The sequence below is a fragment of the Rhipicephalus microplus genome, chromosome 7 (assembly GCF_043290135.1).
Source record: "Rhipicephalus microplus isolate Deutch F79 chromosome 7, USDA_Rmic, whole genome shotgun sequence".
Classification (NCBI taxonomy): Eukaryota; Metazoa; Arthropoda; class Arachnida; order Ixodida; family Ixodidae; genus Rhipicephalus; species Rhipicephalus microplus.
Genome location: NC_134706.1, coordinates 70,348,328 through 70,375,716, shown reverse-complemented (window position 1 = coordinate 70,375,716; position 27,389 = coordinate 70,348,328). Strand labels below are relative to the sequence as shown.

General features: G+C 43.3%; 1 protein-coding gene across 7 annotated transcripts in view; it reads left to right on the top strand.

Annotated features, from left to right (window-relative positions):
* LOC119179190 (uncharacterized) overlaps positions 1-24,852 on the top strand; it is a 226,675-nt gene extending 201,823 nt beyond the window's left edge. For 5 of the 7 annotated variants that reach the window (XM_075869263.1, XM_075869266.1, XM_075869261.1 and 2 more), the window contains 2 exons: positions 398-490; positions 24,685-24,852. In XM_075869263.1, the coding sequence (XP_075725378.1) occupies positions 398-490; positions 24,685-24,830 (239 nt within the window). In that variant the 3' untranslated portion in view covers positions 24,831-24,852. Of the gene's footprint in view, positions 1-397; positions 491-5,397; positions 5,465-24,684 lie in introns of those variants that run through there. The other 2 variants (XM_075869264.1, XM_075869265.1) reach the window with 1 other exon arrangement.
* The last annotated feature ends 2,537 nt before the right edge of the window (positions 24,853-27,389 follow it).

The window sequence follows — 27,389 nt, the reverse complement described above, 5'->3', positions numbered from 1 at the left end:
TTTATGGACTAAGCAGCCAACATGCTTTTTCATCTTTTACTCGAAATGCCAGAACGCATCTTAGACACCTTCTTACTGACTCCTTCCACATGACATGTATTTCGACATTATTGGAGATCTGCTGTTATGCTATGCCAAATGAAATTTGTAGAATATCATATGTGCTCTGAAAAATAATGCATTTTTGTTGTTGCCCCAATTAGGCTACGTATTTCTTGAACTTTTGTTGGTTTGGTATTGATTGCAGAGCATGTGCAACTCCCCGATAAAACTAGACCAATCACTGCGAGTGTAGGCCACACGTTGTTTTTCAAGTGCCGTACTGTGTTTTTCTTTCGGTCACACCAATCAACAACTTGTTATTAAGTATGTGTGAATCTTGGCCGACATCACGCAGGTCCGCTGATACAGATTGGTGCGAAGGAACAGAATTTGATGTTTCGTCAGACATGGAATTACATGCTGCTGACCGAATTGATAGAGTTAAAGAGTAAGTACCTCTGTATACACTTTCACGACAAAAAAGACAAGACGTTCTAAAATGTCTATAGCGCAAGATGAAAAATGTGTTGAGTTTCTGCCCAAAATGTCCTCGTAGTTAAAATTTGAAAATGACTTGGCGAAGGACACTTTCAAGGAACCTAGCAAATCGTGTCTCCTTTGGGTAAACTTCGGGAAAAATTCGTACTGCTCGTTGTGCATGTTATATTTTTTTTCTTTATGTGTCACCTACAATGGTATCAGCTGCATAATTTGTTTCAGTGTAATAGTCATTGTAGCACTCTGCTGCTGACCCGAATGTCGTAGAAGGTAGCCGTGGTGGTCACATTTTGCATCAGACATCTAAAATGCATTTTGACTTACTTTTCTACCAAGGTAATAAATAGGGCAGTTGAAAAGGTGTAATGCATAGCTATGGATGAAATATAAGTAAGAAAATATATCCCCATTGAGCTAAAAATGAGGTCAGCAGCCTAAACGTGTGGCATGGTAACTCGAACAGTCTGTGTGACATTTCCTGGAAAAGTAAGTAGTCTGTCGATACTTCCCAACACAGTGGTTCTCTAACTTTTGTGACGGGGTAAATGCAGTTAAGAGTGCACCCTTTTCGTGGAGATGCACTTGAAAATCGAAATATTGTACGATATGCAGTGGAATAATGATAAATTATGAAGGCGTAAAGGAAAGTGCGTAGGCACCCGCAAGACGCGGCCTCGCGTTGGGCAAAATTACCCGTATTGACACCATAACTAAACCTATAATATGACGTACAAATAAGGGTAATAATCTATCTTGGGCATGTGACATATGCGGTCACTACCACGGAGGAAGGAGAGGTAGGGAGAGGCCCTGACGTCACTCGTTGTGAAGCCGCGATGAAGCCGGAAGTCGGCCATATTGACTAGGCGAATTCTCCTCTCTTGTTTACATCCGAATGTAAAGCAGAAGGCGTGACTCTCTCTCCGGCTTGGAATGCACGTGGGCTGCGCAGAGCGTGCGTCGTGACGATCCGAAACTAATGGAACTGGGCTCATAACTCTGAGCCAGCGGGACACCTTCAGCGAAATCGCTTCGTCCAAGTAATAACAGGGAGTACCAGCTCGCCGACAACGAAGCAACTACGAGAGAACGCGCGCTAGATGCGCTGACAACGGCGAGTGCTTTCACGTCATTAATTCAGCAACTGTACAGACAACACGATCGGTCGTGCACCTTCTACGGTTGCTTTCCGCCACGCGGCGGATGCAGCGTCCTGCCATTGTGTCCCGTGTTCCGCGTGAAACTCACCGGCGTCAGCATTCTGCAACGGTGGTGACTCTGAGCACGGTGCTAATGACAGTAGAACGTGGTTGCTGTTACGTTGAGATTACATGCAATGCTAGTAGAGAGTGTACCAAGCGGAACAGAAAAGGCGTTTTAATACGCACATGCAAGTTGCTACTGTACATACACAACACGAAACTACGTATGTGCACATAGTGCTCACGGCGTCTTGCAGGGCTACACAGCGTCGTCCGTTGTCACAAGCAGGAGCACTGCTGAACCGTCACTGACCTGCAAGGCGTTCGTCTTCATTCAGCTTCGTCATGGTGCCCAACGCAATTTCGCTCAACACCAACTGCTTCATCCGCGTCATCCGCCGCACGACACATGGATATGCACTTGTTCTACGCACTGTTGAAACACCGTGATGGTCAAAGGGATTTGTAAACGTTGCTAAGAGTAATGTAACAGCCAGGAGAACACTGCGTAACCAATAACGCGGTGCGGAGCACAGATATATTCCGCCACGGCTCAGCACGAGACCTGGGGAGGCACACATTCCGCCGCCAGCCGCGGCCGCTCACTGCTAGACCAGCTCCACTGCGCAACACGTAACCATAGCAACGCCGCCATTGTGCCTAGTGAATATGGCCGCCATGATGTCATTTCCGCCACACTTTTTACGCCCTGCGCAGGCTGGGCATGCCCTTTCCTTACCTTTTTCCTTCCTCCGTGGGTCACAACAGATTAAGAGCTCAGATACATGTTTTCAATGCTTCAGCCATTACATGTACTGCTTAGAGAAAGGATTGCGAACGCTTGTGCTGTAAGGGTGCGCAGAAAAATACCAGGCAGTGCGATGGTTATTCTCGTGTTGTTTGTGTGACCCAATTTTTAGGTTTAAATGTCTGTACACTTTGGCCATATTCGAAGAGACATTAAGTGATTAAACAGTTCCTCATTCCTTTAAGCGGCTGGAGAAATTAACAAAGTTTTTTATAAAAGCTGTAGATGCTAATTTCTGTTTATGTCAAACTGAGTCATCAGGTCGGCAAGATAAAAAATAGCAAAACAATATTAAAAATAGCAAAAAGCAGCCAACCAGATCCAGTGGCAGTAAAACTCACCATAAGTAGTCATGCAAGTTTGATAACCGCTTTCACAATTCTATAGAATTTATATATCATGCAAAATGCTTTGCATAAAACTAAATATGTGGGGCACAAGCAAATTCACAATTATTCGCACAGCGTTTCACGCATTTTTTATGTTACCAATCGGTCCACTGCATGATCACGTAGTGTTTGCGTTATGCAAAAACAATTTTCACGCAGCTTCCATGACTTTTCTTGAAAATACTAGAGATTGCGACAATGAAAATGAGTCAGCAGGATGATTAGCCGGCTCACGATTACAACTGCTAACATTGAAGCACAAATTTCAGCCACTTTCACAATTATTCCTTCCTTGATGTATGCAGAGTCACCTTCTCTACCTAAGCCAAGATAATGTTACAAGCTGTACGTAAAATGTCCTGAAAAATTTATAGCTTTGGGGACGATTTGTTAGGATATTCTCAAGGAAGCACTAACGGAAATTCGCAAATTACCGCATACCATGGGAATCAGTATCATGCAGGTGTTGGAGGAAGTTAAATGCGGTGCAGTTGTCTTTTTTTTTTTGAGGCAAGCGTTTCGAAATGAAGTTGAACATGTGTGCAAATGTCACATGTATAGGCTTGTTTTTCCAACAGTCACACAAATTTTTATATAACCATGTAGTTCTTCACAGGGGCGTAACGGTGCCAATAACAACATCGGTATTACCAACACCATAAGCAGTAAGCAGAAATTTAGCGCTAATGGTTGCGAAGATGGTAGCCCTGGCAAGTGCTACGAAGACCAACTTCAGTGGATGGCGCTCACATACAATTTACGCTAACCCAACGTGAGGCTTGTGTAGTACGAAGGTAATGATAGAACACTGGAACACATAAAGCATTGAAGCATTGTATTACGTGATGTAGTACTGAAACATCTCAATAGTGTTAGGTAAAATTATATGGGCAGCACTGCAACCAGAAATGACTTTTCATGAACATAATGCCTGCATAGCGTATTTCTCTGAGTTCCGAGACGTCACCTTACCGGGTAGTAAGGTACATTATAGTCATGCAATAACATTTCTGCTGGGGCCATAACAGATATCCTTTGCATTCATCGGAATAACGCTGCTGATGTCAGGTTTTTTTCCTTAACGCTCTCACTTTTAAATTACCAATGCCGGTGCTCACTATTCTTCGATAGATATAAACTTTTGAACACCTATGGCGCATACCCGCATACAACGGCCCGGGGCACGTGCCACACGTGTCTAGAGGAAAAGGTCTGACATCGTACGCGACCGGGTTTTCATATTACTCAAGTCATCACATGACTGTCATAATCATCACGCCCCCATACTCTCGCATACTAATTTTGGTCAACCCTAGGTTTCGGACGTGAACAGAGAGACAGACAGAAAGACATACACACACACATGCAGACACACACACACATAGAGAAATAAATAAATAATTAAATAGATAGATAGATAGATAGATAGATAGATAGATAGATAGATAGATAGATAGATAGATAGATAGATAGATAGATAGATAGATAGATAGATAGATATGGTTGCCGAAGTTTGTTGAGAAACGCTTTGCATTTAACATCGTGACACAAGAGGCAAAGTTGGCAACACAAGCGCTTTTTAACAATTAGTAGTGAGCGCTGTGAATGCCGCATTTGCGTCTCGTGCACTGGTATTTCGGAGCTTACTATGAGTGGCGGATGCCCTATTTCTGATGTCAATGAGTGTGGAGTGGCCCAGGATATCGTGCGCTTTGACTTCTGCCACCTAAAATTGCGGTTTAAAACCGCGTCCAGTAATGAATGGTACGCCAGATGTGCCTCATTCAACAGTTATGTCAGAGACTATGCCAGGTTATACCCATTGTCAGCAACATAATTGCGTGCTTAAACCATTACATAGGTATAAAGGATGTCGTATTGCAGAGCTGCGAAGATTTTCATTATCTGGTAATTCTTAAGGTGCACTGACATCGCATAATACATGAACATTTACCATTTTTCGTCAATTAAAATGGGACTTCGACCTTCGGGTGAGCAACAGAGTACCCTAGCCACGTTTCGGCCGAGGCAGGCAGCCAGGGGTTCAAAATGATTTCGTTTCTGTTCCCACGAGGCCATTCTTATTTCAATTTAAAAGACATAAATAAAGGCTAAAGTAAATTATCTTTCTATATTTTAGTATGATCACCACCATTAAGCAATATCCCTGCATTCCGAATAGTAAAACTGTTTGGACTGCCTGTTATTTCAAACGTATACTTAAGACTACTGACTGCGACATCACAAGGTATTGATAGCTTCTTGAATTGAAGATACGAAAAGTTGTGCAAAAAGCAGCAAAGTAGGAAAAGTGATTTTATGCTGCCATTGTCGTAGAAAAGTAGTAAAAGGGGCACAAAATGGCAAAACCTGGCAGTCCTGGTTGCGAATATGGCTTTGCCAAACTCTGAAGCTGTTTGTCGGATACCTGTCTTTCAATTTTTTTTCCTTTTTTTAGCCATGGAAGAGTCTTGTTCACGTTTACAGTAAACTGCGCAGAGAACATTCGTAATATATGACAAAAAGTAAGCGGAGCTTTCCTGTTCTGAGCAAGCTTTCTTTTTATGCTTATGTATGTAGGCATTTACGGAAGCCAAATTAAATAGAAATTTTAAGTCTACACACTTCCGCCCTCCTCAAACGAACGTTATAGAGTCCGCAGGCAGCCATAGGAGTGTACAGTGGAGCTAGATTTGAAGGTTTTATTGCCAGAAACGACCAGAAAATACAAAAGCTCCCCGTTCTATGCAGAATGCTTACTTCATAGGGAGAGAGGCTTGTATTACACAAGCGTCACTCACTTCTTCTTGTTCCTGAAGCTGCGGTCACTCCCATCTAAAGAAGGGCTTTCATAGGAGTAGTGCGAAGCACCGGTTCCTTTTAACACATCTTTACCAGCAATTTACCAATCGCCAGCGGCGATTACAACCCACGAAAAACACACTTGATCGCAACAAATTGACGGCTTAAAATTGAGAGACAGCTATAGTTCAGAGTTCGATGTATGGCTTGATTGTTTAGGCATGTTTATTATTTATTTGTTTTATATATCAAGTTATTTATTTATTGTACAGTTAAGACCTTTCAGCATTACAGAGGGGCGCGGGTTACAGGGAAAAAGAGACCACAGTACTGATTAAAGAATACTATTCATATTTAGTGCAATGTTCGCTAATCATACAATGTTAGCCGAGTATGACGAAGACCGCATTCAACGAAAACATAAATATTTCACAAATGCGTAAATTTTGTTGCTTATACAGTATATGTTGGGTAGGTGAAATACAGTGTTGTATGAAAAACTGCAGGTTTATTTGAAATGAGATTATGAGATTGACAGGTGCAGAAATAATAGTATGCCATAAAAATTGTTAAGGTGACATTAGTATGTAAAACAATTATTACTGTACAATGTTAAGTAATGCTTTCCGAAAGTTCTCCTTGTTAATAATGCTGACAATATCAGCCAGGAGGTCATTCCAGTCATGCGATGTACGAGGTACCAATGATTTTGAAACACATGTGGTGTTACATGCACGAATTCTGACTTTGTGTTAATGATCCACGCGGTGAGATAATTAATAAGGTCGTGACATGAATTTCGGATGTAATGTAGGATGGTGATACAACTTATGAAGAATGATAAGCGAGAAATCTTACGTCGTGAAGCTAAGTGATTCGAGATGCAGTTGTGATTTTATTATAGATGCGCTGGATGTTCGGTTGTAGTCACATAGAGTAAATCTACAAGAGTTATTTTGGATTAGTTCATTAGATTTAATAAGGTCTGGGTGATAAACGTCCCGTATAGTTAAAGCGTATTCTAGTTTTTGTCTTATCAATATATTATAAAGTAGTATCTTTAATAATGATGGAGCTCGAGAAAAGTTACGGCGCAAGTAACCCAACAAACGATTGCCTTGATTAGTTATGTATTCGATATGTGTATTTCATGTTAAGTTAGATGTTTACCGCACACCCAAGTATTTATATGCATTCGTAGTTTCTCATGAAATGTTGCTCCGATGGTATACGGGCAGGCTACTGAGCAATCTAAATATTCTAGTATATATACACTTGTTCATGTTAAGCCCCATTCGCCAAAGATGACACCAATTGCAAACGTTATTTAGAACTAATTTAGGAGTAGATAAATCACGCGGTGCAGTTATTTCTCTAAAAAATACCCAACTATCGGCAAACACGTGTGTATTAGAAGTATTGAAGTAAGGTCAATAATGTAGACAAAGAATAAAATAGGCCACAGGACCGAACCTTGGGGCACTCAGGACTGAAATATGTTAAGTGGCGAGTCATGATCATTAGCTGCTATGAACTGGAAACGATTAACAAGAAAAGACTCAACCCATTTTACAAGATTACGATAAAGATTTAGCATGTTTAGTTTATGAATTAAAAGTTTATGGCTTACCTTATCAATTGCTTTTGAAAAGTATTAAAAATGTCATCAGCAAGGGATGAGTGGCGCAGTACCTCGTGTAATTTGTGAGTGAAGGACAGTAATTGAGACTCACAAGAAAAGGTTTTCTGAAAGCCGTGTTGTGAATGCGTAGAAAATGAGTTGGATTCAAAAAATTCATCAGAATAGTAAAAATAACATGTTCAAACAATTTACAGCAGGCGCTAGTTAATGATATAGGACGATAATTTGTAGGTGAGGTTTTGCTTCCATACTTATGTATAGGAATAGCTTTTGAACTTTTCCATACAAGTGGAAGGGTGGGTGCGTCGTGTGATTGCTGGAAAATTTTAGTCAGTACGATAGAGGTATACCAGGAGGTGTTTTTAAGTAATTTGAAACAGATATCACATCCAGGAGGAAAAATGCAATTTCAGTGAATCTATTAGCCGAAGTACACCACCAACCTCAATAATTATCGAAGACATCGGTAAATAGTCATAACTTTTCAGTGTAGGAAGAGTAATATCGGTAGTTCTCGAGACGTTCATCACGAAAACATCGTTCAACAGAGTTGCAGAATGGTTTACTTAAGCAGGGTTGCCGGACGAATCGTTCAGGTTGATAGAGCTATCGGCAAGAGAATGAATAGTACGCTAGAATGTTTTCGCGTTGGTTGTTAGCATTGATGGTAATGTCTATAACAAAAGTATGTCTTTAGCGTGTTTGAGGGCGGCTACATTGACGTTTGATGCATGCGTGTATAGTTCGTAACGAGAGTCCATGGGTGATTGCTTCGCCAAACGATAAAAACGTTTCTTTTTTTGTTTGACAATCGTTTCAATGTTCTATTGTACTTGGGCGACGTGAATTACATGCTTCGGCAAGGGTTGGATTGTATTTGTTTTTTAGACGCTGTACTTCAGCCGCGAACACGTTTCTAACTGCATAGTACGTTCATCAAAGTCCATAGAAAATTTGTTCCTAAAGTCACACAGATCAATATTTATTTTTTCGAAGTTCACTTTTCTGTAAATTCTGATAACTGTTTTTTTATTTTTCAGAAGTTTTTCAAAAGTAACATTAAGAGGGAAGTAATTATCAAGTGAACACTAATACCTGGTAAATAATAAATATCCCATGCATGTTCACGACAGTTCATTAGGATCAAATCAAGAGTGTTAGAAGCAATCGGTGTAATTCTCGTGGCGCGCGTTACTAATCGGCACAGGAAGAAAGTAGAGCAAAAACCCAATAATTCTTGTGAGTCAAAAAATGATGAGATAGGTTGGTTATCTGCTCACGTATTGTTAGGAAATTGAAGTCGCCGAGCAGAAAAAGGGGCATGGAGTGAAGTTTGTGGTAATGCTTGAAGCTACGTCATGTAAATAGTGAATAAATGAAGGTGGAAATGTATGTAGACAATACTAAAACCCCTTATGTTATTCTTTGGTTGTTAAGCGTGACTATGGCCCAAACTGTTTCCAAGTTTGAAGTGAGGTAAATGCTTGATTATGGGATATCTTTTGAGAAAGCAAGAAGTGCACCGCATCCTCGACGCTCTTTCCGATCACAACGATATATAAATATCGTTTGCTGCTCTCAAAAAAGTTCCGAGTCAAGTACACCGTCCGATAGCCACGTTTCCGTAGAAGCCATACGTCGGCTGAGCAGGCGTCTATCATGAGTTCCAGCCAGTCGCAATTCTTAAGAATACTTCTGATGTTCGTATAGAGAACATTGGCTCTTCAGTTTTCATTCACGCAACTACCCTTCACGCACCCCTATGTAGAAACGCGTTGTGGAGCAGCCGGCTTGTTGTTAGAGCGTCTGATACGGTCATGAATTTCCCGAACGCAGTCAGAGTTAGCATGGTAAATGTAAAACTTGTTGTTCATGGGCAATTTTTTGTAGGTAATTTTGAACTGCGGTTTGTCTGGAAGCAAATTCGTGAACTCGAAAAGTTTTTATGAGCCAAGCGGGTAGCGGGAGAAAAGTCTTCACTAACACTGATTTTTCGGGGCTTTATCTGCCCGCGTGCTGCAAGTATTTTTTACTTTCATTTTGTAATTAGCAAACCTGGCAATTAAAGGACGTTGTTAGTCAGCTGTATAAAGGCCAAGCCGGTGCACTCGCTGAATGCCATCAATACTGATCAAGCCAAGTGCGGCCCTTAGAACAGTGATTAGCTCTTTTGGTCTGCTGCCATTCTTCCTTCGAGTCGGGCAAGCTAAAAATATCAAGTTATCACGGCGGAATCTGTCTTCTAAATCATGGGGACGTAGTACTAATGGGTTATTGTGAGCAGTAAGTTCGACTACGGTGTCCTGTACACATAACAAGTCGGTACTACAACGCTTCAGGGTTTCGCTTTTTTCCTCAAGGTCATCCAGCCTCATTCGGATATTTCTGTGCTCTGTCTGTATATTCATTTGTCTTTATTGGATGGCCTTCACATCTGTTGCTAGTTCAGTTTGGCATTTCGAGGACTGAAGAGAACGGCCCTGAATATCTTTAGGAAGCGTAAACATCACCTTCATTTGGTCTGCAGAATTATCGGGTAAGTCCTGGAGCCCTTGCAGACCAAGTGTACGAGGGTTAGGCCCAGGGTTATGTTCAGCGTCACCGGCACAAAGCAGTAAAATAGCCATTGAGTAGCACTGGCTTAGAGATTCACGCAGCACTCGTGGGCACGGGAAAATAATCAGAAAAAGTTCATCAGATTTTTTAGAATATGGCGAGATTTGTGTACGCACCTGCACAGCGAAAACGTGTCAGTTAAGCACAACGCTGTCAATGCTGTTCCCGTGCGCACTGAAGACGGTGTCGATGTGCAGGCTGTTTAAGTACGTCAGTGCAGTTGATGACGCTGATGCTGGTGCTGGGCAGCCAGGCGAGAGTTTGACAACGGAACTTGAATCCAAGAAGTTGCTGATATCCAAAGAATGGGCGTTTTTGTACGAGCCATTGTCAAAGCTGAAGCTTCAAAATGGCGGGACTGGGCTTGTGTTGAGATCAGGGACGGATAATAGCCAAGCAAGAACGAGTGATAGCGTCGCCTGCATTGCGAAAACGTGTCGGTTAAGCACAACGCTTTCAATGCTGCTTCCGTGCCCACAGTCAGTGAGACAGAAAATGAGCAATCTTGATTTTTACTCTTTTGAAGTGTGCCACGAGGCTTCTGGTACCATCGGCAGGCCTGACACTCACGCGATAATTAACATAGCACGTGTGAGTGTACTTGTACGTTCGTATTCTCGAGATCCTTTTTTTTCATTCGTAGTTGTCGAGAAACGTGCTAAAAATGACTCCAATATTCTTTTAATGAGCGCCCTATATCGAGGGAACTGTGGCCACTTTCTGGATTTATCACCGACGTGTTCATTTTACACTAAAAAACCAGAAATAAGTGTCGCTCACTACCTCATAATAAAATACAGCTGGTTGGCTTGATTTTCATGCGAAGCGGTGTTCTTAATTGTACTATACTACGCACTCTTGAGCGCATTGTGTACCACTGTCAAGTGCCCGTTACGTCATAACTACTCCTCTTGCGACTGAGCAAAGGAATGATTAGTTATTCACGAGTACTTGACAATTGCACTTCCAGTAGGCATTCTAGATTAGTTTGAATCAGCCAATTATACGTGAACAGCCGTTTATTGCATTAGGCATGCACGCTGGAGCGAACCTAGAAAGCGATGCACGATGATGCAGCTCAAATGCCCTCTGTGCTTTTTACAACCCTTTGCTGGTCTAATAAGTTGAGATCACCTTCATCTAAACGTGGTTATCACTAAGACCATCTCCGGAATCAGAGTAAGGTTGAGTTTCTGACGCTGATGACTTGTGAGTTGAGTCATCATCATGATGATTACTCAACTATGGCTCATACCTACTCAAGGAGATTGACCAAGGGTTCATTACATGAAATTTTCAGCCTTTAGAGTCTTAGACATAATTCCTCGTCTTCAGCAACGGCATTCAAAAATTGCATAATATTTCTTGCAATCGTTTAGCGGGTGACAGGCTTCCCCAAAAAATGACGAAGTAAGGCGCAGTGAAGGGCTGTCTACTACATCCTATTTTCGAGATTTTGAAACTTTGTTTGCTAAGCTACCCGATTCTTGACTCATTCTTTAGGGTGGCTGTGAGCCAGAAGCTCAGGCTATACATCTACATCTAGAAAAACCGCCAGGCCTGCGAAGAATGCGCAGCATTGTCACTGCGGAAGCGGCAAGAGCCGCCTTTCCGTGCCTTTTTCAACTCTTTGGTTAGCTGCTGCAAGCACAATTATGGAGTACTCACTACGAAATTTATCCTTGTAGGGTAGACAGGCACTCACTATGCTATCCATAGTCATTTATCTGAGAAGCTTGGTACCCACTACACACTTGCAAGGAACATTGGGCATTTGTTGTCCTGTAGCTGACGACAATAAAGAAATATGCCAAAGCTTTTCACTCCCGACAAGCCTTCAGAGTGGGTATGCGCCACGGTTATTAGTTGAACTAGATCAAAATTTTGTAAAGTGTTTGACGACCCACTCGTGTCGTCATTCGAATAATGTGGCACCTGGTTGTTCTTTTGCTGTTTTTAAACACTTGATTGCTCATAACATAATTCCTAGCCCGAAGACTGCCCAAGGCCAGTTAGCAAAGCTGTTTCTAGCACCGACGTGGCTCTATCATAAATTATTGGGCTGGCACGCCGAACGCCCTGTTTATATCTGATCGGTCTTTGGCGTTTTTATTTTTTGGGTTTCTTTTTCTTATTGTTGGATTGTACATAGAAACATCGTATAATAAGCGGAGGCATCCTTTTTATTCTATCTTCTTTCTCCATGTAGCCGACCGCCGAGCGCATGCCATCGCACAGCCCTGTAGATTGTAGCAACGCCCTAAATCACATATTTCCTCTTGCAGAAAAACATCAAAATAAGAGCACAAGGACGTTTTTTGTTTACTTTCCTAACGAAGTGCTTCAAATTTCTTCGGGGCCTTTTTTTGCACTTGCTTCTACTTATGGGCGCTTAAATCCCGAGTGTTTGGTTGATTGATTGATATGTGGATTTTAACGTCCCAAAACCACAATATGTGTATGACAGACGCCGCAGTGGAGGCCTCCGGAAATTTTGACCACCCGTGGTTCTTTAACGTGCATCTAAATCTGCGCACACGGGCCTGCAGCATTTTCGCCTCCATCGCAACTGCAGCCGCCGCTGCCGGGATTCAATCTCGTGACCTGCGGGACAGCCGCCGAGTACCTTAACCACTAAACCACTGTGGTGGTGCCTGATAGACTGGTTGGAACTAGCGTGCCCTCTGGTACAGTTGATCCAGGGTCTGCTTTTTCATGGTCATCCACTCTTCACGTGTCAGGTTGTGGTGCTCTAGATGATTAGATACAGGTGACCAGTTCACAAGAGAAGAGGTGAGAGGTTGCTGTGGACTAGATGACTGAGTAGCTGCGGTGACCAGTCCATAACAGTAGAAGTGCCCGAATCGATTTTATTGACTGCTCCTGGCTGAACTGTGACTAACCTTATTGCGTTGCACACATTCATCGTCTAAAAGGCAGGAGGCTGGTCCACGTTTTCTAATGATCTTTTTGGGCGGGGAGAATTATGGAAACAGCTTTCCGTGAACGGCAGTCGTCTTAACACGCACCTACTCACCTATGACGAAGTTGGGCTTCTTGGTTCCTCGATTTTTATGCGTGTAGCTCTTCCAGGTCCTTTTCTTCTTTTTACGTACTCTCGCAACTCCTCAAACGCCCTTGACGGGTCCGTGATGAAGCAACTGTCAGACAATCCCACCCTGTAAAGTCTGGTTAGAGGTTGGCGTCGATGAAGGAGAACTACGGGTGTCGCACCAGTAGGCGCGTAAGGTGTACAGCGATATACTTGTAGGTAATCAAGCATGGCTGTTTAAATATCACGGCGTTAAAACAGAGCTAGTTGAATATACGACTTCAGCACCCTAATCAATATTTTGACCAAGCCATTAGCATGCAGGTATTACACAAAAAAGTTGTAATGCGTTAAACCACGCTCTGTGAGAAATTCGTCGAAGCTTGCTAAAAAAAACTTTGGTACCTTACCACGTGGGTAACCTTCTCGCACAAAAAAATCCAGTAAAAACTTCTTCAGTGCAGACGTGGTCGCATCTCGTACGAAAGCCAGTTCAGGCCACTACCTATAACACTTAATAACAGTAATCGCAAAGGGGTAGTCAGCTGAATCTTGCGTGAAAGGTCCGACAATGTCCATGGCGATTTTTTCCCAGGCTGCGTCAGGGAGAGGAACAGGTTGCAAAGGTGCTGCAAAGGCACGTGCTGACTTGTCACAATACTTGCAAATTACGCACGTGCGCACCAGTTCTTCAATATGGCTATCCTTGCACGGCCACAAAGGCTATCCATGCACGGCCACAAATAACACTCTCTCAGGGGAGATTTCGTATGACTAATGCCTGATTGTGACTCGTGGGCCAGATCTATGAGATAACGTGTCAAATCACCCGCACGACAATCGTGTCACCCTGGTATACGGTGTCACATACGACCTAGAGTTCAGCCTTCCCGTGAAAGTAAGGTAGCAACACTTTTAACAGTAATTCCTTGTCAGGACAAAAAGTAGTCGTGAAGTTCTTCACTAAACTGACCGATAACTTGATCATTAGCACTTGCTCCTTGAAGTTCTAGCATAGTCGCACCTGGGTGCAAAATGCATATGGACTCTTCTTCAGGTGCACGATAGAGTAATAGCTTTACGGGCACCAGAAGAGAGCGTCAACCACGGCGTTTTCACTGGGCTTTCGTATTCCATGGTGTAGTTGTAGCAAAGCAACCGTGAGCAACTACGCGCTATTTCTAATGGACGGTATCCTGTGCATTTTGTTCAGAGAAGCATAACCAATGCCACATGACCAGTTCGTAGGATAAATTGGCTCCCCCACAGGTGAACGTGATAATGTTCGCAAGCCCAGACACAAGAGACAGCATCACATTCGCTGACTGAGTGTGGCCGTTCGTGTGGTTACAGAATGGGCGAGTCGAACGGGACAGTTTGCAGTGAGGTTTCGTTATCCTACTGAAGCACCGCACCTAATATATATCCTGAGGCACACATCGTAACATACACAAAGAGGTGAGAATTGAAGAGATGTATCCCTTCGAAAAAGACGTTATCTTGGCTTTCAGTTGCTACAAACTGCTTTGTGCTACCGCAATCGAAACAAAAGACGCATATTGTCGAAGCAAGACACCCATTGGCTCTACAACGTCAGAAAAATGTGACATGAACCTGGAATAAAAACCTGCAAGTCCCAGCATCGAACGCAGTTCGTTAATGTTTTTAGGTAATGATAACTTCTTTATTGCCTCAATGGATGACATTAGTGAAAATATGCTTCTAGCGCTTACAACATGACCAAACAAAGTCAGCTCTGCGATGTCGAAAGAACACTTGTGATCCAGCCTGAGGCCCACATCAGAGAGCAAATTCAAAGCAGCACGCAAATCGGTATGAATGCACGCAAGTGCATCCATACACGATTATAATGTAATAGTAAAATTTTGTGCATTTGCACGCTTTTAGGATCATATGCAACATTTTTTTCAAACTCCTGAGGGCACCAACGCCAGTATGAAGCGAACCCTCTTCAAACGAAAGAGTATATCGTGAGTGATGAAGGTGGTAAGGTCACGGCTTTATGAACTGAGTGATATGTGGTACGCATATGATAGGTAAAGCTTCGAGAATCGCTGAGCCCCAGGCAAGCTGTTCAATATTTCTTCAGTTTGTGCCAGAAGAAAAGTGTCCACAACAACAGATTTGTTTGCCTCTCGCAAATCAACGCACATGCAAATTGAGCTATCATTTTCCGATAGCCACCAAACAGGCAACGCCCACTCTGACGAGTCAAAGGCGCTCAATTGTACTCTGGAATTCCATGCACTTTCTGTATTTCTGCCGAAACTTGCTGATGAGTGACAAGAGGTAGCCGTCTCAGCTTGCTGCCCACTGGCTGCCCTGAAGCACGGACTCCGACCTTTAGCCAAAAAATTTTACATGTTCCAAGTTTTTTGAAAACAGATGCACAAACTGAGAACGTAATTCTGGAGGTAGTACAGGTGTTTTTTGTGACAGTAGAAGACACTTAAGAGGTGAGGCTTGAATTTTCATGTCCACAGCCACGATGCCATCTAAACCAAGAATGGCGGTTCCTCCAGACACAACGTACAGTAATATAGCGGCGGATCTACCATGAAAGGAGGTCGTTGGAATGCAACATTTTTAAACATGAATTGCGGAATTGGAGTAATGGGGGAGCTGGACGCATGTGGACGTCAGAGGATATAGTTTAGAAAAGTGCCACTGGTAAATATCTTTGCTCAGAATGAAACCGACATCGAGAATGACAAAGAAATTCCTTCAATTTTTGATACTGTGTAGATTCTTTTTTTGTGGGTGCAGATTTGAAAAACACTTAAGTTATCGTCTCGGTCAACTGTATCGTGATCATCCGCGACATGCGAAACATTTGCTGGATGATGCTGCATCGGTGCCGTGTACCGAAGGGCACTCGCAGAGCATGTGGTGTGAGGTGGCTAGAATGCCACATTCCCTACAAGGCTTAGTAATTTAAACCTCAGAACAAAGCTGGTAGAGAAAGGCAGGGTCAAGATACGTTTCTGTTTGAAATAACCGCAATGTCAGCCCTTGCGCTCTGTTTCGCTTTCTATGTGGAGGTGGAAAGATTCTCTTATTCATAGCAAAACATTGGGTAATTTCATTGTATATATTTGGCTGATGCCTGTTTACCTAAATTTAGGTCGACCCAAAGGCCCTCCATGGTCGCGTACAGCTAACGCTCATGCCCTAGAGTTGGTCAACTCATTGAGATTGATAGTCACTTCATCCATGTTTCCATATGAGCAAGGAACCATGTAAGGGTATTGGTTGTGGGCGACTTTTCGCCGAAACTGTTTTTGGGTCTTTTCACAAAGCTCCAACAGTGAACGCACGAATGGCGGCTCTAAATCTCTGAATATATTTACATGACGGTGATCTAAGAAGGTCAAGGCAATGGCAACCTGTTCAGCTGCGTTGACAGTTTTTTGCACATACCGACGCCGTAATAACGGTAATTCCTTTGTGGTGGATGACCACGACCATAAATTGGTTCATATGGTCATTATATTGCATCTCGTCCACGAAACAACCCGCCCGTCAAGATCCTTAGCTTGGTGGATAAGTGCCTAAGCACACACACTCTAAAAAAAGGGGAGCGAGAATGGACAAACGGGCTCCGTTTCTCCTTCGGCGCAGCGACTTCCTCCCTTTCGGGCGCTTTACCCGTCGCGCCCTATCGCGGCAAGGACCAAAGGAGCAACGTTCCTCCTTCAGCGTTCAAGTTTCTCCTCAATCACGGGGGTCTTGCTCGCGCGCATGCGCACGCCAAGCCTATAGCCGGCCGCGGCTAGTCGCGAGCGATTGCTTTTACCTAAAATTGTTGTAAGCAATGCAGGAGTGACGTTTTCTTTTGTTTTATTAGTGTAAAGTAAAAGCCTCTCTTTTTTTATCGTCAGGCACTCGCACGATGCTCCGCACACTTTCATTTGTGTCTCGTGTTGTTTCATACGACCAATTTGTCGCGAATACAAGGAGCTCTGCTTCCCAAGCAGTCTTGTTTTATTGATTACCTTAGAGTGCAAAAAAAAAATAATGAATGTTTTCGGCGTCGACCTACTTGGTAAGCCCACGCATTTTTAGTTTCGCACGGCACCAACAGCACTCATGAATTCAACGAGGCGCGTAAAAAAGCATCACACTTATTTTTTCAACATTGTAGGAAACCTGATACCACTCTACAGTCCATGCGTGAAAGTACGATCATATACAATTGATAGAGTTATACGTGCAACTACCGCCATATGGATGTTCTTTGCAATTTACCCCCATTCGAATACGGCCACCGTGGCCGGAAGTCGAACCTGCGTCCTCCAGCATAGTCACACGACACCCAATAAGGCTATGCTACCACAGCAGGTGAAAGCACAAAGGGAAACAGGCTGCGAAGTTTCACCGAGCGTTTATTCGCCAGACTAGATTACAACCATCAGAAACTTTTTAAACATGATCATAACTGAACTTTTGTGAAAAGTGAACCAATGACTTTTTTAGGTTAAACCAAATTCTCAAACGCATTGGTTTTGAATTGCCCATGCCAGCACTGAGAAGTAGGAAGGAATTATGCACGCGAGCAGTATGCCTTTCTCGTCCATGATTCTCCTTTGTCGCGAGAAACTCAACACAAAATGCACTTCTAGTAACAGCTGTGCACAGCAAGTAAGTACTAACGCTCACTCATCTTTGTGAAAAGATAATTCCTAATCCAGAGTAATAACCACCACAGCCACAGCGCTAACTACAAAATTGTGGCACGAACTATGATTGCAAGTTTACACGCGAGGCGAATCGCGAGAGGCACCTGAAGCAGAAAAGTATGCAGGCACAACATTCTATAAAGTTATAGTAAACTTGCGCACTGCAGCGATAGTTCCTCCACTCAAGTTTGAGAGCTCCCGCGACGCCAACAGCCACTGTCATAGCTCACGAAAAAATACCGTCGGATGCGAGGTCATCGCTTATTTCTCTCGCAAGACCCGCGTTGTAACGTACGTATACACTGCTAGGACAGTCGTTACCGCATCAAAAACATTGTCGTTGAAGGGCTAGTGGCGTACTATTTCTATGGCTAACGGTCACACTTGTGGTACGCACGTAAAAAGAATATAAGCAAACGTTAAGACAAAACAACTAAACGAGGTCGATGTGACCACACAACACCTACCACGACGGAGACAAAGTTTGGTCTGCATGCTGCGCCCTCTCCAAGTAACAAGAAGAAAAAAAAACGTGACCTCCGAAATGGCTAACGCGCGGCAAGTGTTTGCACTCTCAGAGGCTTCAAGAAAAAAAAAGTAACTGTGGTAGTGGTCGACAGATGGCGCAGCGTTGGAAATGCCGTGGGCTTGGGGGTATTTGCCTTCGTGAAAACCTGATAAGCTCTAGTAATTATTCCGTTCATTATTGTGCAATCATTGATTAACTAAGGTTTGCCTAACCATCAGATACAATATATTTACGTGTGCGCATGTTGTGGTATCGATACAAAACGTAAAAAAAAGTGTAAGAAAATCTACTTGTAACCTGTGCCACCCAGGTCAGTCAATTCATCGCTATATAAGCTGATGCACTTTCATAGTAGGGTGTGAGTAAACACGTCGATGTGTGGGCCGTTGGTGCGAATGGTTGATTGTGCTCTTGTTGCGTACTTGTTAGCGTATACGCTAGTGTACTTGTTGCGTACTTTATGTGTACTAGGTGACCATGTGTGCATGTGTAGCTATATGGATTGCATAGCACATATTAGGCTTTCAGTGTCCGCAGGCAGTCCTGAATGGGTTGATTATGAAACAATGCGCAAGGGAGCCGTGATAGCGGGTCATAACAACGTACGTCGCGGCAGTGAACTTTTTTTAAATTTTGTTCAGTCCCTCCAGATGGCGCCACCTACCACCTACTTCATTGCTATGACGCTCTCACACCTCCAGTCATTTATATAACGTTGAACATCTATCTATTAATGCTGCACTACAGATTCGGAATGGTTTCGCTGCGATCGAGTGTACGGTTTGGAGGCACAACTCGTGACTTGCGGACCCGTAAACGCATGGATAACGTCGCTACACTATGTGAATCTGCGAGAAATAAATACAGCAAGCCTAGCATGTGCTCTTCAGGTGAGGGCTCTGCAGAATCCGTGTATTTCGGAGTGAACGTGGCTTCGCTGACCGAACGAAACGTACTTGCTCCGTCGTTCTCTTTAGCGATTTGTTCACCGCCACAGGTTCGTCTGCTTGTTTTTATGATCATTTCGTTCAATATCAAGCTCAGCGGGACCGTTTTTTGTAACTTTCAGTGCCGTGTTCTCCTTACCAGTCGAGAATCGTTGCATTTGCTAAGCCTACTCGCTTCGCCGGGGGGCAGCCATGTTGATTTTCATAAAGAGAAACGTGTTTCTTCGTGGATGAGGGAGCAACGTTTCTCTATTTAAAGACGAACATTGGGGACATCGCCGTTCCTCCCTAAATGGAGAGTACGTCACTCCATTTTTTTTAAGAGTGGCAGTCTCTTCTTCCAACACTTCATTGGGGACTGATGGTCCGCGGGGCAGGCGAGACAGCAATATTCTCCTTGTGGTCCTTTGTCAACCCTTGGTACTGAGCTTCAACCAGAGCGGGTGGGAAATGCACATATGCCTGTATCATCATTCTGCCCACTTTTGAGACAGAGAGCCAAATTATCTGTGTTCTTCCTTGCGCTTCCGCGATTTCTTTTAAGGTACGCAATTATAGGAGCCGATTTCTGTGGGTGTAGTTGGGGAGCCCAAGTGCATTTTTACCGCCCTCCTAATTATTGCATTAAGGCTGTCGCTTTTGCACTCTCTCCCAACGTGCATTTCCACACATATAGGTCGTATGACACAGCAGAAAAGCTAGTACAAGCCTGACGACGTTGTCCTTTGATAGTCCTGCCCTTCGATTAGCCACCCACCTTAGGAACACAATACCACAATCTGTATTTTTTGCTAACTATGAGCAATGGTGTTATTAGTGTCCGGTGCTTCCAGCGTCATACCCAAGATCCAAACGGAAGCGACTTTGGGGATTAATTATCCACTTTTTGGTACGTCCGTAGAGTTCGTTATATAGGGGCGGCACCCAGCCTCGCCGTCGACGGCCCTTATTGACCGGCTTATAAGGGAGAAGCTAAGACTTTTTCAGAAGGAAGGAAGAAAATGGTAGGTTAACCAGCTTATAGGCAGCCGGTACCCTACCCTACGCCTGGTAGGGAGATGGGGGAGATGAAAGATACAGAGGAGAGAGGGAAGAGAGATAAACACAACACATTAGGCAGCACGCGCACGCACACTCAGTCTTAATCTAGTCTTGCCTTTCGTGGTGTGTGACATTGCTGTTAAAGCCACTTGTTCAAGTCTGTGTTGCGTAGTAATTTCAACAGTGCTTTTGTCGCCTTCTGTTGCACTGTGTACTCTCGGGCACTTGAAAAAATAGTGTCCACAGACTTTTGGCTGTTTTCGATGCGCGCAAGAACAGACACCAGTGACTGTCTCTGGATGTCATACAACGAACAGTCACACAGGATGTGGTGTCGCGTCTCTTCACAACTACAGGCGTCGCAGAGAGCGTTGTCGGCCATTTCTATGACAAATGTATAACATTTTATTATGCCACCCCTAGCCATAAGCGATGAAGAAGAGTGGCTTCTCTTCGGTCAAGCCTAGTGGCCATGCGAAGAGCCATCAAAGAGAACAGGTGGTGTTGACGATTCATCTCGTTGCTTGATGGGCACCATAGTGAAAACGCGATTTCAAGCACAAGTCGTCGAAAATTACTGGCAGCATCAGTCCGCAAAAGTAGTATGGCTTCTTCTCGCGTTCCTTTAAGAGCTGCCCGCGCGGTAGTATCGGCGTGTTCGTTCCCTATGACGCTGCAGTGACTTGGCGGCCACTGAAACGTCACATTATGCCCTCTCTCGTGTGAGATGTGGAGAAGGCATCGAATTTCGAAAAGAAGCTTTTGGTACGCCCCACGACGCAGTGCTGAGAGCACACATTGTAGGGAAGACTTTGAGTTGCTGAAAATCGACCACTCTTTAGGTGGTTCCCCATTGACCACAAGAAGTGCAGCGCGCAAAGCAGCTAGTTCCACTGCCCTAAGATTGTGAATATATTTTGTGCACCGATGTCGGCGCTCCACTCGCTGTTGAAGTGCTCGGAGTCACTCCATATCTGTGTCAAAGTCGTTTCGACGGAAGATTTTACCGCCATGTGAGTGGTGTTTGCAATGTGCTTTTCATTGTTTGCTCTAACCCAGATCGTAGGCCATCGCTGCAAGAATCTTCCTTGTCTGATTTGAAGTTGGTCTTTCGCACTGCTCGAATGGTCGTTTTTGGACCACAACTAGACAAGCCTTTGATGTGAAGGTAGATTAAAATGTGATCACTTTCTTGTGTCTCAACATTTGGAAACCACTTGACATATCGTGCGAAGGAGTTGGAGACAAAAGCAAGGTCGTGAATCTGCTGTACATCACCCCTTGAAGATAAGTGGGGCTACCGTCGTTCAGGTGAGTAAGGTCATAGGTGTAGGCGATGTTTGCTAAACTGCGTCCTCTTGCATTTGTCCGCGTACTTCCTCGTGCGTGATGGTGCGCTTTGAAATCCTCTATGATGACCCATGGTGCCGGAAATACTCTCAAAATATCGGCGAATCTCCTTGAATCGAGATTATTCAAAGGCGATATATAAACGCCTATGAGAGAAAACCTGAGTTTGTTCTTTTTCACAGTGATGCAGCCATACTGATTGTCATCGTCAGGCACAATTGCTTGCATAACATACGTCAGTTCCCGACGAACAAAGACGATGACTTTGCTGCACGCATTGTTTGTTGAAGACATGACAGCTTCGTACCCCGAATATCTTATTGGTTTCGACAAATAGGGGTCGCAAATGACGATGAGAAAAAACACGTTGGTATATACAAAGAGACTAAAATCTGAAAGGCGTGATTTTAGTCCTCTGGCGTTCTTTGGATGACGGATGCTGCTTTGACTTCTTTACGAAATTTTGAGGTGTGTAGCCATCTTTCTAGTTGAGCGATTCAAGTAGTGGGCTTACGGCACCCAATACTCCAAGCGCGCTTTGAGCAGATGCTGTCTTCATGTCAACTAATATCGCTGAGATCGCTTTCATAAGAAAACGCAGCACTGAGATCACTTGAAGATCTGTTTTAGGCAAATCTTCCATGGCTATAGACGGCTCTGGTGAGGCCGCAACCTGCTGGAATTCCTTGGCAGAAGAGCAGGTTGGCAGCGTGGGCTATTCCTTAAGAGAAGGAGGCTTCTCCACTTTTCCGGAGTGCAGGAAAGGCCCGCGTCATCTAGAAAACTCTCGGTAGTGTCAATCGTCTCTTGCACGACACCGTCTACAGTGTCATCACTCCCTCCTTTACACCAAATAATGATATCATTAGCATAAAGTGTGACCAACATCTGGAATTTCAGAAAGCGGCCTCAAGAAACCAGCCATCAAGATGTGAAAAAGTAAGGATGACAGAAAAGATCTTTGCGGGATTCCTCCTATCTCCCAGCACTTGCATATCCGATTCTAGATATTCAACTTAAAGAATGGCTTTATGACCACTCAGGAAGAAACACAAAAACTCATTAAATGAGAAGCTTAGGTTGACACTAAAGATTTCATTTAAAATAAAAACTTGACACATTATAAAACGCTTTTCTTAGCTCGAAGCCTAGGTTCACCCTGATGTCTCTGGTATAATTATCTAAAATTTCAGTGTTAATAGTTTTTAAGGCATCCTGGGTGGAGAAACTTGGCGTAGAGCGAAATAAGTAATGAGGAAAAAGATCAATATGTTTTGAGTAATCCACCAATCACTACGACATAACGTGCTTCGTCACCTTTCCCACGCATGTGGTGAGAGAAATGAGGCGCGGATTATCCAAACTTCGTGCTTCACCGAGCTTGGAATTGTGGATCACCTTGGCTAAGTTTTATTGCTCCGGTATATCACCTCTCCTCCAAATCCTATTAAACTCATTGGTAAGAAATTCAACAGAGTCTTCCTCCAAATTATGAAGCGCTCTGTTGGTGTTCCTATCCCAACCTGGTGCCGATGGGCCATTGAGGTCACGCAGGGCACGTCACACATCGCTGATGCCAGACAGTTCGCCCAAATGGGAAAAAGGTGTTCCCATATACACCGGATAAGCTTGCATGTTTCAATCGACTGCTAGTGGTAGATACTTCTTAGCAAACTGCCCCAATAGCTCTGCTCCCAATGAGGACTTCTGAGCCAGATGAAGTATTCTAGCAAGGACCCCTTTTAATTAGGTTGTGTGCCCGAGTCCTCAAGCAGGTGTTTCAAAACATTCCATATACCTCTGGTTCACATTTGTCTATTGACTGACTTACCTATTGCATCTCATTACTTCCTATACAAGTTTTTGCCATGGTTTTTAATTTGCATAATTACCTCCACAAATTTGCATATTTTTTTAATTTGCATATTTACAATTAAGCCTCCGACCCTGCGATCTTGTGAATAGCGACTTCTTTGGCTCTAGTAAATCCCAAGCCGACTGTCCATTTTTTTCTGTTTGTACCTCTTTCTCAACTGTCTTAGTAACCGCCCTAATATTCTGCAGCAGCATCTCCGATCACTGCTGCAGAGAGTGTGTTATCCTCTTGTTCCACTGGAGTCCTGCGTGACTCCCGAGTTTTATTCATATGCACGTAAGTAAACATTCTTTTAAAGGGATATTGAGTAAGAAATACAATTTGTTTTGTAGTGCCAATTATAGAATTGTTGTTGCAGCTACCCAAAGGGCGTTTAGGAGAAGTTCTGGAAGGCTGCTCTTCAATCTTTTGCTGTGTTGTGCGGCGCGTTTCGCGGGGACCTAGCAGTTTTTTGGTGGTAGTGTGTTGATTTCAGTGGTGACGTTAAATGGTATTATCATTTGCAGCAGCCAGTCATCTAATGACATTAAAAAAATCAGGGTGGGGTTGGGTAAAATGGACAACAATTTTGGAATAGTAATATTTAGTTTTTTTTCAACTCCTTACAAATAAATATAAATGCAGAAACTTTAAATTAAATAAAAGGTGTGTGCTATATACAAACTGCCATGTTACCACCTTTCAAAGAATAATTAAAAATAGATAAGGAAGACTTCAAATGTCTCATTTTGCCCCAACCTGAAAGACGAAACGACAGGCTGCATGGGGCAGAAGTAAACGTAGTAAAAATTTATTCCTTCAGTTTGGCATTACAAAGACTTGAAACTCACTTTTTGGGCCTTTACGCAGTCTTAAGGAGGCATGTCCTTGGACTTCATGCGTTGAATCTACACAGAAAGCGATGTCGTGTTGCTTCGAAGCTCCTTGCAAATCAAACACCACCAGTGTTTCTTTGTGCAAATCTTTTCTTTTGTTGAACGCTTGCACTTCATAGGATTATGCAACAATTAGAGGCTAGATATGTTTTGACGTGTCTCCTTCACCAGGAGCCGGCACGCACATGAAGGCTCTCGGCAGAGAAGACTATCTTCTTCCAACGTCCTTTTCCACGACGCACGTAGATGCGTGGTCATTCGTTTACGTATTCAACACTTCGTGGCTCATAAACACTGATTCAACTTTTTTTACAGAACAGCCACTGTGTTCTATTTGGGCGAAGAATGAATTTACAAGAAAAAATAAGGTGGACAAATATACAGTGGCATTATTTCGTGCAATTTGCAAAGATGCAGTCTACGACGGGTACCCAAAGTATTGCCCGAAACATGAGAAATAAAACCCATTTCCTGTAGAGTGAACATCTCATGCCATGAATAATCTTATACACTGCAATGCGTTCACTCAAACTGACATCTGCGCATGGCAGGTCGGCGTCGGCTGGAAAATGTTCCCCGGACAGCCTACCCTTTTGCCCATCTTAGGTAAGTCCTATAGATGGGAAGTGCACGAGGAGCAAGAAGGCTCTTTCAAATATCTTGAATTTATTTTAAAGTAATTTTTATAATTCATTTTTTATGATCATCATAAAGCAAACTAGTCCTCGATTATAATAATTTGGACCCTGAAGAGATTCATGTTGCTGTTATATAGGCAATGTTTTTGCAAGTGGAAGCTATTGAAATTTTCATACCGAATGAACCTATACTAGCTAGTAGTCTGGCTGAAAGCATAAAGTATGAGAAACGTTTGCTGGATTTTCGCGCCGACAGCTTTGTCCTGATGTGCAGAACTACAAGCGAATACCTCTCTTTTTAGTAAAGAGAGCTCTATAATTTGTATGTGCATCGGTTGCCTAGACTTACCACCACTACCCTCAGCATGTAGCGTTTTGGGTTACCATAGTAGCTTATTTCATTATTAAAGCAAATGGACATTGTGCGATAGGGCTATTTATGCACTGCGAATGCAGCATTCCTCCTATCCCAGAGATTTTTACTGCCCCTGTTCAGGGTGTTCAAGCATGCGGCTCATGGGAACAGAGCAGCCGCACCAGGGAACAGCCCTTTGGCACTGTACTCTATAGTTTGTTTAAAGAACGAATTTCCTGTGGCATAACCTGGTCAATGTTGCAAAACTGAAAAAAAAGCTTGCTGTTTTTAGTTATGGTATGTTTCAGCATTCCATGCTAATTGAATTGACTTCAGCTTGTGTTGAAGATGTAGAAAAAGGGGACACTGCCACTTATATACAAATACGCTCCAAAAAATCCCAGGGTAGGAACAATAGAACATAAAGGAGAGGTATCGCAAACGCTTCAGATGCGCATTGGTTGAAACTCGGTCTCTTTATTTATGGTTACCTTATGAGCTGTGGCTGAACTTCTGCAGCAGAACGACAAGAAAACGCAGACTGCTTAAATCTTCGAATAAATATGTGTTCTTTCAGACGAACTCCAAGAGCTTAGTTCATTCCTAGGGTTGCTTGTGAATGTAAATTCTTGTAAATGCGTTTGACATTCACAAGAGGCTGCAGCCAACGAAAATCGGAATTTAATAATTTTCCTAAGCACTGAATCACGAAGACACGGATCGCATGTGGGTGACTTTTAAATCAAGTGAGGCTACTTTTAGGTTCTCATGGTATTTGTATTGAGGAATGATTAAAGATGGAAGCACCAACATAAGCAAAAACTCGCAAATGGAGTGTTGTGCACCTGAGACAATGCTTAAGTTACAAGGCTAAAAAGATGGGAACAAACCATGCTAACGCGCTTGTGAACTTGAGTGGCCTTTCACGCAGTCTAGTTTTTCGTGTTCACTTTTTGCCACTTTTGTTGTACAATACCTATTTCGTGAAACACTGAAACAGGTTAGGAGCCAGCGCTGTAAAATTACTTAAGTACGTTTGTGAAATATCGCAAGAAAATCTTTTCATCAGCAAACTAATATTTTTGGTGAATACATTAGCTTTCTACAAGAAATGCGTGCAGAAGAGTGAGTGTTATGTCACCTAAACTCGAACTTACTATTCAAGTAATTTTTGTAGGCGCAAACTAGTTATCACCTGAGCATATTTAGGGTAAAAAGCTGCAGAATAGAGATTAATTGGCTGCATGTTATGTGGTGTTGGTATTTCACAAAGATCACCTGCAAGTGAATTATAGAATATGAACGTATGAAATACTAAAAGAGTACAAATGTCAGGCTAAATCCATATACCACTTCTGATCACAATAGTCATCGCGCAACAGCTCAAAACCACGCGTATCTGCAAGTCGCAGAAATGCACAACCATCAAGTTACTCGACCTTTGCACTCTCTCTTCACTCGCTGTTGCCGTTTTATCTCTGGTTCTTTCCGCGAAAAGCGCTGGAAGAACCAGACACGGTGGCGGTAACAAAACTGCGTGTATGTGAGCTCGTATGTGTGTGCATATGTGTGCGTATGAGAGAGAGCGGCAACAGAGTGCGTGTAAGCCTCTTCGAACCTGACACACATACACGCACGCTGACAAAAACTAGCACACTCAAGACACACTCCCACGCACTAACAGCTCGGAGGGCGCGGTCTTTTCCTTCATCGATCGGGAACACTAAGTGACGAACTGTCTGAAGGCCACGAATGCGCGAAGTGCCGTGTTTAGTCTTTTGCGTTTGAAGCAGCATAACAGCAAAGCAGGGCTACCTTTTTCCTACTGGTGGTACGCACTGTAGCAATAGAAGGCTGACCAATCTCCACAGCGTAAGAATGAAGGCCCGTCCAAACCCATGCAAGAAACGCACGCAGAAAAATAAATTAAAACATTTACAAAGATAAGGTATAAGCCGTCACGTGAACTTACAAGACAGAGAGTAGGCGCGTGCACTGGGCTGTCCTGATAGTCACTACACTCTCGT